The following is a 14,508-nucleotide window of genomic DNA, read 5'->3' on the forward strand; positions in this document are numbered from 1 at the left end:
ATTCTTGCATAAACTGATCTATAAATTCAAAGTGATTCTCAAGGAACTGCCAAAGAGGAGTGTGTGTGTGTGTGTGTGTGTAGGTAATCTGAGAAGCCAATTCTGAAATTTATATTAAAGTCTACAGTCCACAGGTTCAAGAAACTCCTAGCATATAAAGTGAAGGGATTTATCTTCCTAGATCAAAAATGATTGTAAATCTCCAGTAAATAAAACTGTGTAGTGTTGGCAATGGGTTATATAAACTGACTAATAAAACAAAAAAGAAAGCCTAGACACATGGCGAAAATATATGAAAACTTACGATAAAGTTAACACTGCAGATCAGAGGAGAAAAAAGAAACTTCAAAACATGGTCCTCAAACAGTTGATTAATAAAGTAAAAAAAAGAAACTGGACTATTATTTCTCACCATACACAAACATCAATTTCAGCTATTGTGCAGATTTAAGTGAAAGGCAAAATCACAGACCTTCTGTAAGAAAATATAGGTTAATATTTCCATGACCTTGCGACTGAGGGTGAAGGAAGATGAATCTGACAATTAAAATTGAAAATGTCAATTCATCAAAAACACCATAAACAGAGTAAGAAACCATAAACTGAGAAAAGATACTTGCAACACATATAACTGACAGTGGAATACACATATAATTGACAGTGGAATAATATCTAGACTGCAAAAGGAAATCCCACAAAACAATTTTTTAAAAGAAACTACCCAATAAAAAAATTTACAAAAGACTTGAACAGCACTTTGCAGAAAGGAATCCTAAAACCAAGAAACACTTGAAGATAAAACCCCCTTAATAAATAACCTTCATAAGTAACAAAGTCCCCTAAGAAGATATGTCACACTACTAAACAGGCAAAAGTCTGTCATGTGTAGGTGAAGATGTGGAATAACTGGGACATTTAAACATTGCTAGAAGAAACATACTGTTAAACTATTTTGGGAAGCAAATTTGCACCATCTAGGTAAAAGTGAATAGAAATGATTTCCTATGGCCCAGTAATTCTACTCCTAGATGTACACCCTAAGCAGACTCTCACACATGTAGTCACAAGACATATAAAAGAATGTTCACAACTGAACTATCTGAGGGAACAAAAAATGTCCACCAAGAGTAGAACAAACTGTGAAGTGTGAGTGTAACAGAACAACATACGATATGGGGCAATCTCAGAAAGGTAATGTAAAAAAGAGAGCTGCTGAATGCGTACAGTAGGATCCTAGCATGTATGAAGCCAAATACGTTGTTTAGAGATGCAGGCATGTGATTGAGAACAAAAAGGCAGATTATGATAAACACAAAATCCCTCCTCCTGAGAAGGGAAGGATTAAGATGTGGTTGGGAAGGGGCACACAGGAGACTGTAAAGCTATTAGTTGAACCTAATGGGTACACACACGTACCTACATGTACACTAAATTATTTCTTATACTTCATGAATATTTTATAAATTTCCCTACTTACTGAATATGTTATAAAAATAAATTTTAAAAAACTTCCATACTCTTCAGAGGTGGCAACAGTCAAAAGACAGTGAGATGTCCAAATAAAGACAACTGTATGCCATAATTGAGCATATCCATAGGTGTACTGAGATTGCCTAAATTTAAAAAGAAGAAGACAAACATAAAAGTCAGGCCATGGGAGAAGAATGCTTAATTATATGTAATTGTTTATTTAAAATAATTTTCCAAGTCTTCCAATGATTTAACAGGCTTTGCTTCACTTTTATCATCTCAAACAGCTATAAATCAACATACACTTTTTGTATTTTATTTTACCACCATGTATGCTATTTTAATAACATTTTTCTTTATTAATACTAGAACCAAATATATTGACCAATAAGCAGTATAGATTTAAATTATCTTCTTGGGTAGGTCTGAGGTTGCTGATGGATTCTTGGGATTGATCTGATGCTAGAAGCTATCTTAGGCCCTGTCTCTAACTCACTGTATGTTTCAGGCAAAACATGCCACAGTTCTAGGTCTGTTTTCTCATCTGCAAAATAAACACCCAAATTAGATGATACTTATTGTTTTATCTGGCTATAAAATTCCAATACTATATTCCCCATCATTTTCACTTACTTTTACTTAATCTTTATTTGCTACTTTTCCACCTATAAAGCATAATTTTCCATACTCAAGTAAACATAAATTCATTAAAAAATAAACACAAACCCAAAATATTCTTATTCTAATATATCTGCATTAATAGATAAAAAGGCTTTAGCTTTAATTTTCATTTTTTATTTCTACCTCTTAAAGTCAATGATAAAGTCACAAGTGTAAAATGAATGCATTTAAAAACATAAAAGATACATTTCAATGACAAGAAATATGCAATGATCATGAAAATCTACTGTACACTTTGCCACGGTCAAAGAATGAAAGACAATATGGAAAAGCCAATCTTCAAATATATCCTTAACAAAAACTCTCTCCTGCATAGTAAAAGTATCATCTAAACAGCAGCTCCAACCAAAAAAAAAAAAGGCAGGGGAGATGGGACAGATAACTTTCCCCAGGTTTTCCAGATAAAAACGTGGTCACCAGGAATTCAAGGTAACTTGAAAAGCCACATTTAATTCAAAATAAAATGAACATTTCTGACAGATGACAACAGTATGAAACTGATTTTTTTCTTTCCTAGATACAAATGATATGGGGCATTTCTTAACAGTTTAGTAATCATCTAAGAAAAACTGTAGAAATAACCCCAACTCCACCATCCCAGCCACTGGTATAAAACAAATACCTTCCATGAAACTGTCTTTCACATAACTAAAATATCCTCACTTACTTGGAACAATTTCATGCTTACACATGACCACAAACACTTGTTTTTAGATGTTGTGGAATTACTGGAGCTGAGATTTCTGAAACAATATCTGAATCTTAGCAGAGAGATAATAATCCTTTCACTATACATTGATTGGGCTTCCTTAACCAAATCTGAGTAACTACTGTAATAATAATGCTGGTGGTAGTCCATGATACTCTCATATTTTTCCCTTTAAGAAATATATAATCCACGTAACTCTAGCAAATATGTTACATTGTACACTTTCTTAACAAGGAATGGCTGTTTTCAGGCCTTATTAGGAAAACAAACAAACAATGGCAGTTACTACCTGTTTTTTATCACTGATAAGCTAAAATAAAGCTCAAATATGGACAGTGTAATTGTGTGATATTAAGTAAAAAATGAAAACCATTATAGTTTTACCAAAAGAAACACAAAAAATATGGGAAGGAGTGAAATGAACATGGCATAGGTCCCAAAGATTACACTATGATTCTGAACAGGATTTTCAAAACAAAGGATATCTACATACAATTTCTGTGAATATTTCTTATACTAGAAAGATCAAAAGCAAATGTAGGCTGAGCCCTACCTTGTCAAAGATAAATATTCAGATAAACTAGAAGTTCCATCTGCTAAAGTGCATCCGCTGACCAGGTCTACCCTGGCCCTGCTACTTACAGCCATCCAAGAAAGTGGCCTCACTCATGCTCATTCACTCGTTCTGTGTCCTGTCAAGAGTCACACATAACAATGGTTTTGCTTTTTTTAAAAAACCAAATACTTTATACATTGAACTACAGAAAAAACAATTCTAAATATACTTTTAAAATTCTAGAGAGTTAAGATAACCTCATTTTTTTTAAATACTGAAAATGTAAAGGGTCCATATAAAGAGTTGTATTAAGTATATACTTTCTATTTTAATAATTCACTTGCTGTGCTCTTAAAATCTCTATGAGAGAGGCAGATATTTTACCCATGTCTTTTGGCAAGAGATTCAAAAGCAAAAGTAGCAGGGCTGTAAAATTTCATAAAATTTGTGGGATTTTTTAAAGCTAAATTATTCAGTATCTTGTATTGTTATTGCACTCATATATTGCCCGGGATATATATACAGCAACCCAACAACAGTGATTGCAACAAAAGTAAGGTAAATAGTCTACAAAGCATTTGATTTCCTTATTAGATAAATGAAGTTTTCATAGAGGAAATGCAAACAACTGCAATTCAGATCAGGTTATATAAGCTTAACAATTATTTAAACCATATATAAAATTAAATCTAACCCTCATCACTACAAATCTGTAAGGAATCAGAAAAGGACTTATAGTACACAAGTCTTGACTACTGTTGCATTCCACTTTGAAATCACTCTGAGCTAAAACAACATTTTTCCAAGATTTAAAGAAAAATAGATTTTATAAAAGGGGTTCTTTTATTCACTGAATACATCATTTGTGTTACTGACAGAAACAAGTGATTTTTTTTCCACTATAATTTGCTCTGGTGAAAGAAATAATTCTCTTTTAACTCCTAACAAATGCTACATTTTCAAGACTAAAGGAATTATCAGTAGGCATTCTTTCTTCTTGATCTAAGTTATTTGTCTCTAAAATATGTCAAGTAAGCTTTTAAAGATTCAGGGAGGGGCAGCTTCATGATTTTTTCTCTCAGTAAATTTTGAGGTGGCTCCTCTGGCTTCATCGCTTCACTGTGATCTTTTTCTTCCTCTTCTTTGTTATCTTCTTCCATTTTTTCATCCTCCTCACTGTCTAGAGGCTGAGGAATAAGCTGATTACCCACAAATACGTAAGTGTTAATTCTCTGTTTAACTCTCTTTCTTTTCCTTTTGGGTGGAGCCCTTTGAGGAATCCCCTTGGCCTGCATCTCATCATTTATGAAATTTCTAAGTGTGCGTCGAATGTAAATACGAGCCAAGTCCTGTAGATTCCTGACAGCACAGGGAGCTAAAGACAAACACAAAGCACAAGAAAGAAAATATTAAAAATAAAACATTATCTACTGTTCATTTTTTTCATAGAACAAAATGTGTTTCTTAGCATATTTTAGAAAATACAGAAAATACGAAAACTCTACCTTTCATCTAACAAAGGTTTTGGAGTAGTCATTATATGCCAAGGACTGATGGACAGCACAGAAGTTAAAATGTACAGGGGCATGTGTGTGTGTGTGTTGGCATTTATTATGCGTAAAAGTTCTCTGGAAGCATAAGAATTTAGAAACAGGGTACATGACCGTGAAGTAATAAGGAGACAAGACCAGGAGAGAGACTATCCTGCGTATCTTTTATACTTTTTGATGTATAAATCACATGAAAAGTACTATTTATTCATAACAACAGATGTGAGATCCCATCCCCTATAAAGTTTTTGTTTTGAAACAAGTTCTCACTATAGCCCACGCTGAAGTGTGGTGGCACAATCACGGCTTACTGGAGCCTCAACCACCCAAGCTCAGGTGATCCTCCTGCCTCAGCCTCCCAAGTAGCCGGGACATAAGCGCACGCCAGCACACCTGGATAATTTTTAAATTATTTGTAGAGACAGGATCTCACTATGTTGCCTAGGCAGGTCTCTTTAACTCCTGAGCTCATGTGATCCTCTCATCTCAGCCTCCCCAAATATTGGGGTTACAGGGGTAAGCCATCATGCCCGGCCCTCTACATGTAAAAATGTACAAAAACCATCTGCTCTGCCCATCTTCCAAAATTGTTCACTAAGTTATTTAACATTCATTCATCAAGTAAGTATTAACCTATATCTGCCAGGCACTGTTAAAGAACCCATGCAGACACACTGGATGATTCAGACTACCAAGTCTACACTCCCTGCACTTATGCAATTTGCATAATCAGGGAGGAGTTGGTAAACAAAAATCAATTATAAAGAAGAAAAATAAGGAATACAAGAAAAAAAGCAAAACGCCAATGATATGATAGAAAGTGGGGTTCTGGTTTCTTTCTTTTTTTTTTGAGACGGAGTTTCGCTCTGTCATCAGGCTGGAGTGCAGTGGCGTGATCTCAGCTACTGCAACCTTCGCCTCCCAGGTTCAAGCGATTCTCCTGCCTCAGCCTCCCAAGTAGCTGGGACTACAGGCATGTGCCACCACACCAGGCTAATTTTTTGTATTTTTAGTAGAGATGGGATTTCACCGTGTTAGCCAGGATGGTCTCAATCTCCTGACCTTGTGATCCGCCCACCTTGGCCTCCCAAAGTGCTGGGATTACAGGCGTGAGCCACCACGCCTGGCCCTGGTTGCTTTCTATTGGGTGGTCATAAAGGTCTCCCTGAGAAGATCCTGTCCTAGCTAAGATCTAGATGATATAACAGCCATGTAAACATCTTGGGGGCAGGGGGAACCTAAAAGGTAAACGAGCTTAGCATGTTCAAGGAGCCGAAGGAAGACTAGTGCAGATAAAGTTGGGAGCACGAGATCAGCTGGAATACTTTGGTAATCCACTAGAAATATGAACACACTCTGACGGAGGGTGGCAGTGTAGATGGGAGAGATGGACAAATTTCAGGTATAATATATTTTGAAGATAGGATGGAAAAGGATTGGCTGTAGGGGATGAGGGAGGGAAAAAAAATAATCAAGGAAAACATCTAAGGTTTTGGCCTGAGCAACTGGGCAGATGCTGGTATCAGTGACTAACATGACAAAGATACAGGGGCGAACAGGTTGAGAAAAAAATTTAGAAATGTACTTAGTTTGTGTTAGATGTGAATTGTCTATCACTTATCCAAAGTGGAGATTTCAGAGATAATAATAACAACTACAATGTTATACTCATCACCATTTTCAATGTTTTACAAGTAATAACTGAATGCTAAGAGATTACGTACTGAATGCAGGTTTTGACTGCAGAGTGTATGCTGCCTTTCCCACCATAAGCCACCATAAGATCATGACTCTGGAGCTCAGGGGCAAGGTCGGGGCTGGAGATGCTAATCTCACGTCATCAGCCCACCGTGACATGCAAAGACTAAGAGTAGAGGAAAGCACCCAGAACAAAGCCTGAGAGAGCTCTGTAAAGGGACAGAGTGAAGGATAAATTTACCCTAAAGTTTTAGAAATTATAAAGGAGCTAGGAAATAGAAACTGTATCAGTCTTTTCAGCTGATCTTGGCTCTTGAATTTTTCTGTTACTGGTATTCTCTGCCAACACCGTAATTATGTTCTTCCTTTGCCAACGCTGTGTGCTATTCCAGTGATGTATCTTTCAATCCTAAATCATCTGAGGAATACCTGAAATTTATCAAGACCAACTGGACCCACCACGGAAAAAGATTCAGACTTGACTTTGGTAGCTGCTAACACTCAGAACTCCTGAAGTAGCATTCATGTGAGCTTCATTTAAAAGTTCTTTTGGGCCAGGCACAATGGCTCAAGCCTGTAATCCCAGCACTTTGAGAGGCTGAAGCAGGTGAATCACTTGAGCCCATGATCTTGAGATCAGTCTGGGCAACATGGTGAAATCCCATCTCTACAAAAAAAGAGAAAAATTAGCCGGGCATGGTGGTACACGCCTGTAGTCCCAGCTAGTCAGTAGGCTGAGATGGGAGGATCATCTGAGCCTGGGTAGGTCGAAGCTGCAGTGAGCCATGGTCATGCCACTGCACTCCAGACTGGGCAACAGAGTGAGACCCTGCCTCAAACAATTTTAAAAAAAAAGTTCCTTTGAATGACACAAAACCTTTTATATAAGTCTCATTCCTAATTATTTAAACATCCTCCATATTGTCTATTCCTTAACAGTCTCATTTCCAATGCCTCCAGTTATGAGATTAGGATTTAACAGATGAGACAATACTAATCCTGACTGCTAGGAAAACTTATTTTAAATTTAAATAGCAAAAGAGGGTATCCTCCCTAACTCATTTTATGAGGCCAGCATCATCCTGATACCAAAACCTGGCAGAGACACAACAAAAAAAGAAAATTTCAGGCCAATATCCCTGATGAACATCAATGCAAAAATCCTCAATAAAATACTGGCAAACTGAATCCAGCAGCACATCTAAAAGCTTATCCAGCACAATCAAGTCTGCTTCCTCCCTGGGATGCAAGGATGGTTCAATATATGCAAATCAATAAACATAATCCATCACATAAACAGAACCAATGACAAAAACCATATGACTATCTCAATAGAGGCAGAAAAGCCCTTCAACAAAATTCCACACCCCTTCATGCTAAAAACTCTCAATAAACTAGGTATCGATGCAACGTATCTCAAAATAATAAGAGCTATTTATGACAAACCCACAGCCAATAGCATACTGAATGGGCAAAAACTGGAAGCATGCCCTTTGAAAACCAGCACAAGACAAGGATGTACTCTCTCACCACTCCTATTCAACATAGTATTGGAAGTTCTGGCCAAGGCAATCAGTCAAGAGAAAGAAATAAAGCGTATTCAAATAGGAAGAGAGGAAGTCAAATTGTCTCTGTTTGCAGATGACATGATTGTATATTTAGAAAACCCCATCGTCTCAGCCCAAAATCTTCTTAAGCTGATTAGCAACTTTAGCAAAGTCTCAGATACAAAATCAGTGTGCAAAAATCACAAGCATTCCTACACATCAATAACAGACAAACAGAGAGCCAAATCATGAGTGAACTCCCATTCACAATTGCTAATAAGAGAATAAAATACCTAGGAATACAACTTACAAGGGATGTGAAGGACCTCTTCAAGGAGAACTTACAAACCACTGCTCAAGGAAATAAGAGAGGACACAAACAAATGGAAAAACATTCCATGCTCATGGATAGGAAGAATCAATATCATGAAAATGGCCATACTGTCCAAAGTAATTTATAGATTCAATGCTATTCCCATCAAGCTACCATTGACTTTCTTCACAGAACTGGAAAAAACTACTTTAAACTTCATATGGAACCCAAAAAGAGCCTGCATAGCCAAGACAATCTTAAACAAAAAGAACAAAGCTGGAGGCATCACACTACCTGACTTCAAACTATACCACAAGACTACAGTAACCAAAGCAGCATGGTATGGTACCAAAACAGATATACAGACCAATGGAAGAGAACAGAGGCCTCAGAAATAACACTACACATCTACAACCATCTGATCTTTGACAAACCTGACAAAAACAAGCAATGGGGAAAAGATTCCCTATTTAATAAATGGTGTTGGGAAAACTGGCTAGCCATATGCAGAAAACTGAAACTGCACCCCTTCCTTATACCTTACACAAAAATCAACTCAAGATGGATTAAAGACTTAAATCTAAGACATAAAACCATAAAAATCCTAGAAGAAAACCTAGGCAATACCATTCAGGACACAGGCATGGGCAAAGACTCCATGTCTGAAACACCAAAAGCAATGACAACAAAAGCCAAAATTGACAAATCGTATCTAATTAAACTAAAGAGCTTCTGCACAGCAAAAGAAACTATCATCAGAGTGAACAGACAACCTACAGAATGGGAGAAAAAATTTGCAATCCATCCATCTGACAAAGGGCTAACATGCAGAATCTACAAAGAAATTTACAAGAAAAAAACCCCATCAAAAAGTGGGCAAAGGATATGAACAGACACTTCTCATAAGAAGACATTTATGCAACCAACAAGCATACAAAAATGCTCATCATCACTGGTCATTAAAGAAATGCAAATCAAAACCACAATGAAATACCATTTCATGCCAGTTAGAATGCAATCATTAAAAAGTCAGGAAACAACAGATGCTGGAGAGGATGTCGAGAAATAGGAACGCTTTTACACTGTTGGTGGGAGTGTAAATTAGTTCAACCATTGTGGAGGACAGTGTGGCGATTCCTCAAGGATCTAGAACTAGAAATACCATTTGACCCAGCAATCCCATTACTGGGTATATACCCAAAGGATTATAAATCATTCTACTATAAAGACACATGCACATGTATGTTTATTGTGGCACTATTCACAAGAGCAAAGACTTGGAACCAACCAAAATGTCCATCAATGATAGGCTGGATAAAAGAAAATGTGGCACATATATACCATGGAATACTATGCAGCCATAAAAAAGGATGAGTTCATGTCCTTTGCAGGAACATGGATGAAGCTGGAAACCATCATTCTCAGCAAACTATCACAAGAACCAAAAACCAAACACTGCATGTTCTCACTCATAACTGGGAGTTGAACGAGAACAAATGGACACAGGTAGGGGAACATAACCACACCAGGGCCTGTCAAGGGATGGGGGGCTAGAGGACGGGAGGGATAGCATTAGGAGAAATACCTAATGTAGGTCATGGGTTGATGGGTACAGCAAACCACCATGGCACATGTATACCTATGTAACAAAACTGCACATTCTGCACATGTACCCCAGAACTTAAAATATAATAAAAAATAAAATAAACTTTTACTCCAAAATTACAGTTCAGGTTATCTCCAACACACACATTTAGGCTCCATTTGTTTCCCAAAACGTAGGCTGTATGTAGATTGTATAGGAGCCTAGGAGTCAGAAATCATTTTTGTTAACAAAGGTTGAAAAGGGCATTTTATTTAGGTTGAACCATACAAAACTAATGATTTGGGGGTCTTTTATGACCTTCAAAAACAGCAACTTCATATAGCTCAATGTGATATAGTCCTACAATTTATGAAGTCTCTTCTGCCCCTGAACTTTAAACAATGCATCTTTCTTTTTAGAATGTCTTCTCCTCAACCCCAAACAAAAAAACCACAGAAAGAAATAGGATTTTTAAATGTAATAAAATTAGTGGTCAATCAAGATGAAAAATTATGACTCCACTTTAGTAAGTTGTTTAATATGAGCAATTTGATTACTACAAGATACATTTGGCAAAGAATTTATGTATATATAATTTTTGGGTTTTTTTGTAGTCGCATTCTTTCATATTTTAATTTCCTGCAATTAAGGAATAATGTCCTCTCAACAGAAAGCTATTTTGACTTACTTCTACACACCCACAAAAACTTATTCTCCACACATCCTATTAAATTTTGGCAAATATCAATTTTCAAAACTTTTTTCATGCTCTGAATATTACTGTATGAAGCTTTTATTTTTTAGAAATTCACATAATTCCTGACTTATTTTTATAAGTTACTGTTGGTTACTGATGACTTTTCTCCTTATTGTAGAATTTCAAGTACAGTAGTCTCCCTTTATGCACAGTTTCACTTTCCACGGTTTCCGCTTTCTATGGTCAACCAAGGTCTGAAAATATTAAATGGAAAATTTGAGAAATAAGCAATTCATATGTTTTAAATTGTGAGCTGTTCTGAGTAGTGTAGTATAATTGCATGCTGTCCTGCCTGGGATGTGAATCACCCCTCTGTCTACCATTTCCGCACCATACATACCACCCACCTGTTAGTAACTTAGCAGCTGCCTCAGTTATCAGATAAAAAAACATAATATATATAGGATTTTGTACTATTTGCAGGCCCAGGCATCCCCTGGAGGGTAATGGAACATACCCCCAAGGATAAGGAGGGACGACTGTATACACAGAAAAGAGTCAATGGTTTAATAACTCCCATATATCTGGGCACTCAGCTTCAACAATTATCACTCTTCCCATCACCACCCCCAGATTATTTTGATGAAATATTTATAGATGTATCATTTAGTCTGTAAATATTTCAGAGGTGAAATGGATTTTTTTTTAAATTTAGGCTCCTCTCCATTTTACCCTATTCTATTGAATTTATTCCTATTTTACATTCACAGTTACAAATGTCATTCAATCCAACCAATGGCAGTCTTACCAGCTACTTAGATTTGTGTTGAAATTCTTAAAATGAGGGAAAATGGAAATTGTGCATTCATAGCATATTATCTATGTCATTAATGAATTATGTTATTATAAAACCATATTTATAACCAAAATGCTTCTAAAATAAACTAAGAAAACTATCAGATAAAAAATGGAATGACTACTGATAGAATTCTGAGATTTTAACAATGTCAGTTACAAAGTAAAATAGTTAAACAGCTGCTGCACAGAAATCAACAAGGGATTCTATAAGCATTCCTAGGTATGATACTTATGTTGGGTCACGGTCAAAGCCAAGCTGTGTCAGAAAATTTTTTTCATTACTTCCTTTTATTACTTCCGATCGAGTTAGGATAATTTAAACAAAATTATCATAAACTATAATTCTAGTGTTTGAAAACTAGGAAGGAGAAAACAGTTTTGTTACTATTGTTGCAAGGAGTTTAAGTAGGGACCAGTAACTATAGTACAGTCTACTATAATAAATAGTACTAATATAGCATAAATAGATGGAGTACACAGATAGTCCCTGACTTACAATGGTTCAATGTAGGATTTTTCCACTTTACAATGTGTTTATCAGGATGTAACCCCACCTTAAGCTGAGGAGCTCCTTATGTCTCATGATGGGGTTGTGGTTTCTACTAAACAAGCATCACTTTTGCAACCAAGTAAGGTTGAACCATCATAAGTTGGGGACCATCTGCTGTGTTGCCAGCATTAAATCCATTTTCCACTTACAATATTTATGATTTACAATAATCTGTAGTCTACTAAGGAGCATCTGTAGTCTACTAAGAAGTAGACTTCATGGAAATAATCATATAATGCATACACAGCCAAGTGATAATCACTGATTCTGGTGCTAGAAAGAAATGGATGTCCTGTACTTTTCTGTGTCCCAGAGCATACCCAGTGATACCCGTTTTTGACTAGACAGGAAGTTTAAATAAACATTTCAACACAGTAACTTCATGTTTCCAGTCTCCCTTATGAATCCTTTGTTTTTTATCATTCTTATTTTAGCTTTAATTTTCTTGTTTTATATGGATTGTTATATATGGATTAAAATCCTTTTTGTAAGTAGCGAAAGTATACATTACTAACAAGTATATTTGAAAAAACTGATTGCTAACATTTTCTGAATTATGAAAGGTTGAACATTTTTTAGAACTGACTGCTTAATTTCTTTCTAAATGAGATCACAATAAGAGCACAGAATCAGAATCTATGACTCTCACAAATCTGTGAAGAGTGGTCAACATATGTCCTTTGATGGTGGCTCCCATTAGAGAAAAATGTTTGCAAAGCACTCTCCCAAGGTCAAGCTGAAGAAACATTTATGCCACTAACACTCTCAGCAAGCAACACTCACCACAGAGCCATGTGAGCCTCTCTGCATCATTGCACACATTCTTCCCAAGGGTGGAGGAATGGCTAGGCTTGTATATTTCAGGTGTGTAAAAAGCAGCTGGCCATGTTTGGCTGTCATTCCTTTCTCTTTTCCTCTGGGATGTACCTACTTTCGTCTGGGAGTCACACACATTGACTAGGCTCTATTCACCATGTATTTACAGGCAGACTCCCATGGTGGCAGGCTGGCGCCACTGCCTGAAACTGGGTGGGTGGTTGGGTCTGTCTAATGCAAGGGTTGTGAAACCCGGTCTCTACTAAATACAAAAAACTAGGCGAGCATGGTGGTGGGAGCCTGTAATCCCAGCTACTCAGGAGGCCGAGGCAGGATAATTGCTTGAGCCCAGGAGGTGGAGATTGCAGTGAGCCGAGATCGTGCCACTGCATTACGGCCTGGGTGACAGAGTGAGACTCCATCGTAAAAACAAAACAAGTATTACTCCATATAATTTTCACAAACACCCCAAAAGTCCCAAAGTCATGCAGCTCAAAAGAGAGTAGCATGAACACTGAAAATAAAATTGTATCTTTCTATAAACCCAAATTCCTATGCAATAAATTCATTTAAAAGGCAAACTAAGTCAAGAGGTTCCTTTTTGGTAAATAATTTTACCTCATGGTTAAAAAAACTATGATCTAAGCCAGACCAATTAATACCACCCTCTCCTCTCCATTTCAAGCTCTCATTTGCCCCATTAGGTTGATCACTCCCTCCTTGAAACTTTTCTTTCTTGGTTTTCAACACCCTGGGGACCTGACCTTAGTTTGCCCCCACCACCTTTATTGGCCCCTCCTTTGCTAATCCATTTTCCTCCATTTTATCGCTAAATTGGTGGACCTCAGGTCCAACTCCAATATCTCCTCTTTATCTCCACTCTCCGCTAAGTGATCTCATCCATTTCTATCTAACCCTAGCCTAAAATGCCATGTTCACGTTGAGGGGTCTCCATTTATAACTTGCTCATGAAGCAGGTTTGTGCCACCTGACATTTGTCTGTATGGTTAACAGACAACTCAAACACGGTGAAAGGAAAATGTCAGATCTTTCTATACCTATTTCCAAATTATGCCACTTCCAGTCTTCCTAGCAACAGTAAATAATGCCAGCACTCAGCTAGCCTCAAGGGAAAACAAATTCCTCTTTTCCCTCCACCCACACTCCCGAGTCAGCTATTCTTCTGCCTTTAGACAACACTATCCACACCAACACCCACTCTCCTGTGGGTGTAAGAAAAGCCACCTGACTGGCCTGCCTGCCTTTTTTCCCTATGATAATCCACCCTCCACAGCCAGCCAGCCAATGAGCTTCCACCACTCTGGACCTTATGCCTGATCTGGGAACGACCAAAGTTCTCTTCAGCCTAAAGCCTTTTGTATTTGTCTCTCTGTATGAAAAAATGCTGCCACTAAATCTTGATGTGGCAAGTTCTTTTATATCATTCTGGTCATAATTTAGATGTTGCCTTGGCAGAA

The 14,508-nt window shown here is 37.1% G+C and overlaps 1 protein-coding gene across 5 annotated transcripts in view; it reads right to left on the bottom strand.

The window, feature by feature from the left end:
* Window positions 1-1,665: 1,665 nt before the first annotated feature.
* Window positions 1,666-14,508, bottom strand: part of PCMTD1 (protein-L-isoaspartate (D-aspartate) O-methyltransferase domain containing 1) — an 84,543-nt gene continuing 71,700 nt past the window's right edge. For 3 of the 5 annotated variants that reach the window (XM_012508592.2, XM_003255948.4, XM_012508596.2), the window contains one exon: window positions 1,666-4,791. In XM_012508592.2, coding sequence (XP_012364046.1) covers window positions 4,424-4,791 — 368 coding nt within the window. In that variant the 3' untranslated portion in view covers window positions 1,666-4,423. Of the gene's footprint in view, window positions 4,792-10,626; window positions 11,061-14,508 lie in introns of those variants that run through there. The other 2 variants (XM_030795457.1, XM_030795458.1) reach the window with 2 other exon arrangements.

The sequence above is a fragment of the Nomascus leucogenys genome, chromosome 16 (assembly GCF_006542625.1).
Source record: "Nomascus leucogenys isolate Asia chromosome 16, Asia_NLE_v1, whole genome shotgun sequence".
NCBI classification, from domain to species: Eukaryota; Metazoa; Chordata; class Mammalia; order Primates; family Hylobatidae; genus Nomascus; species Nomascus leucogenys.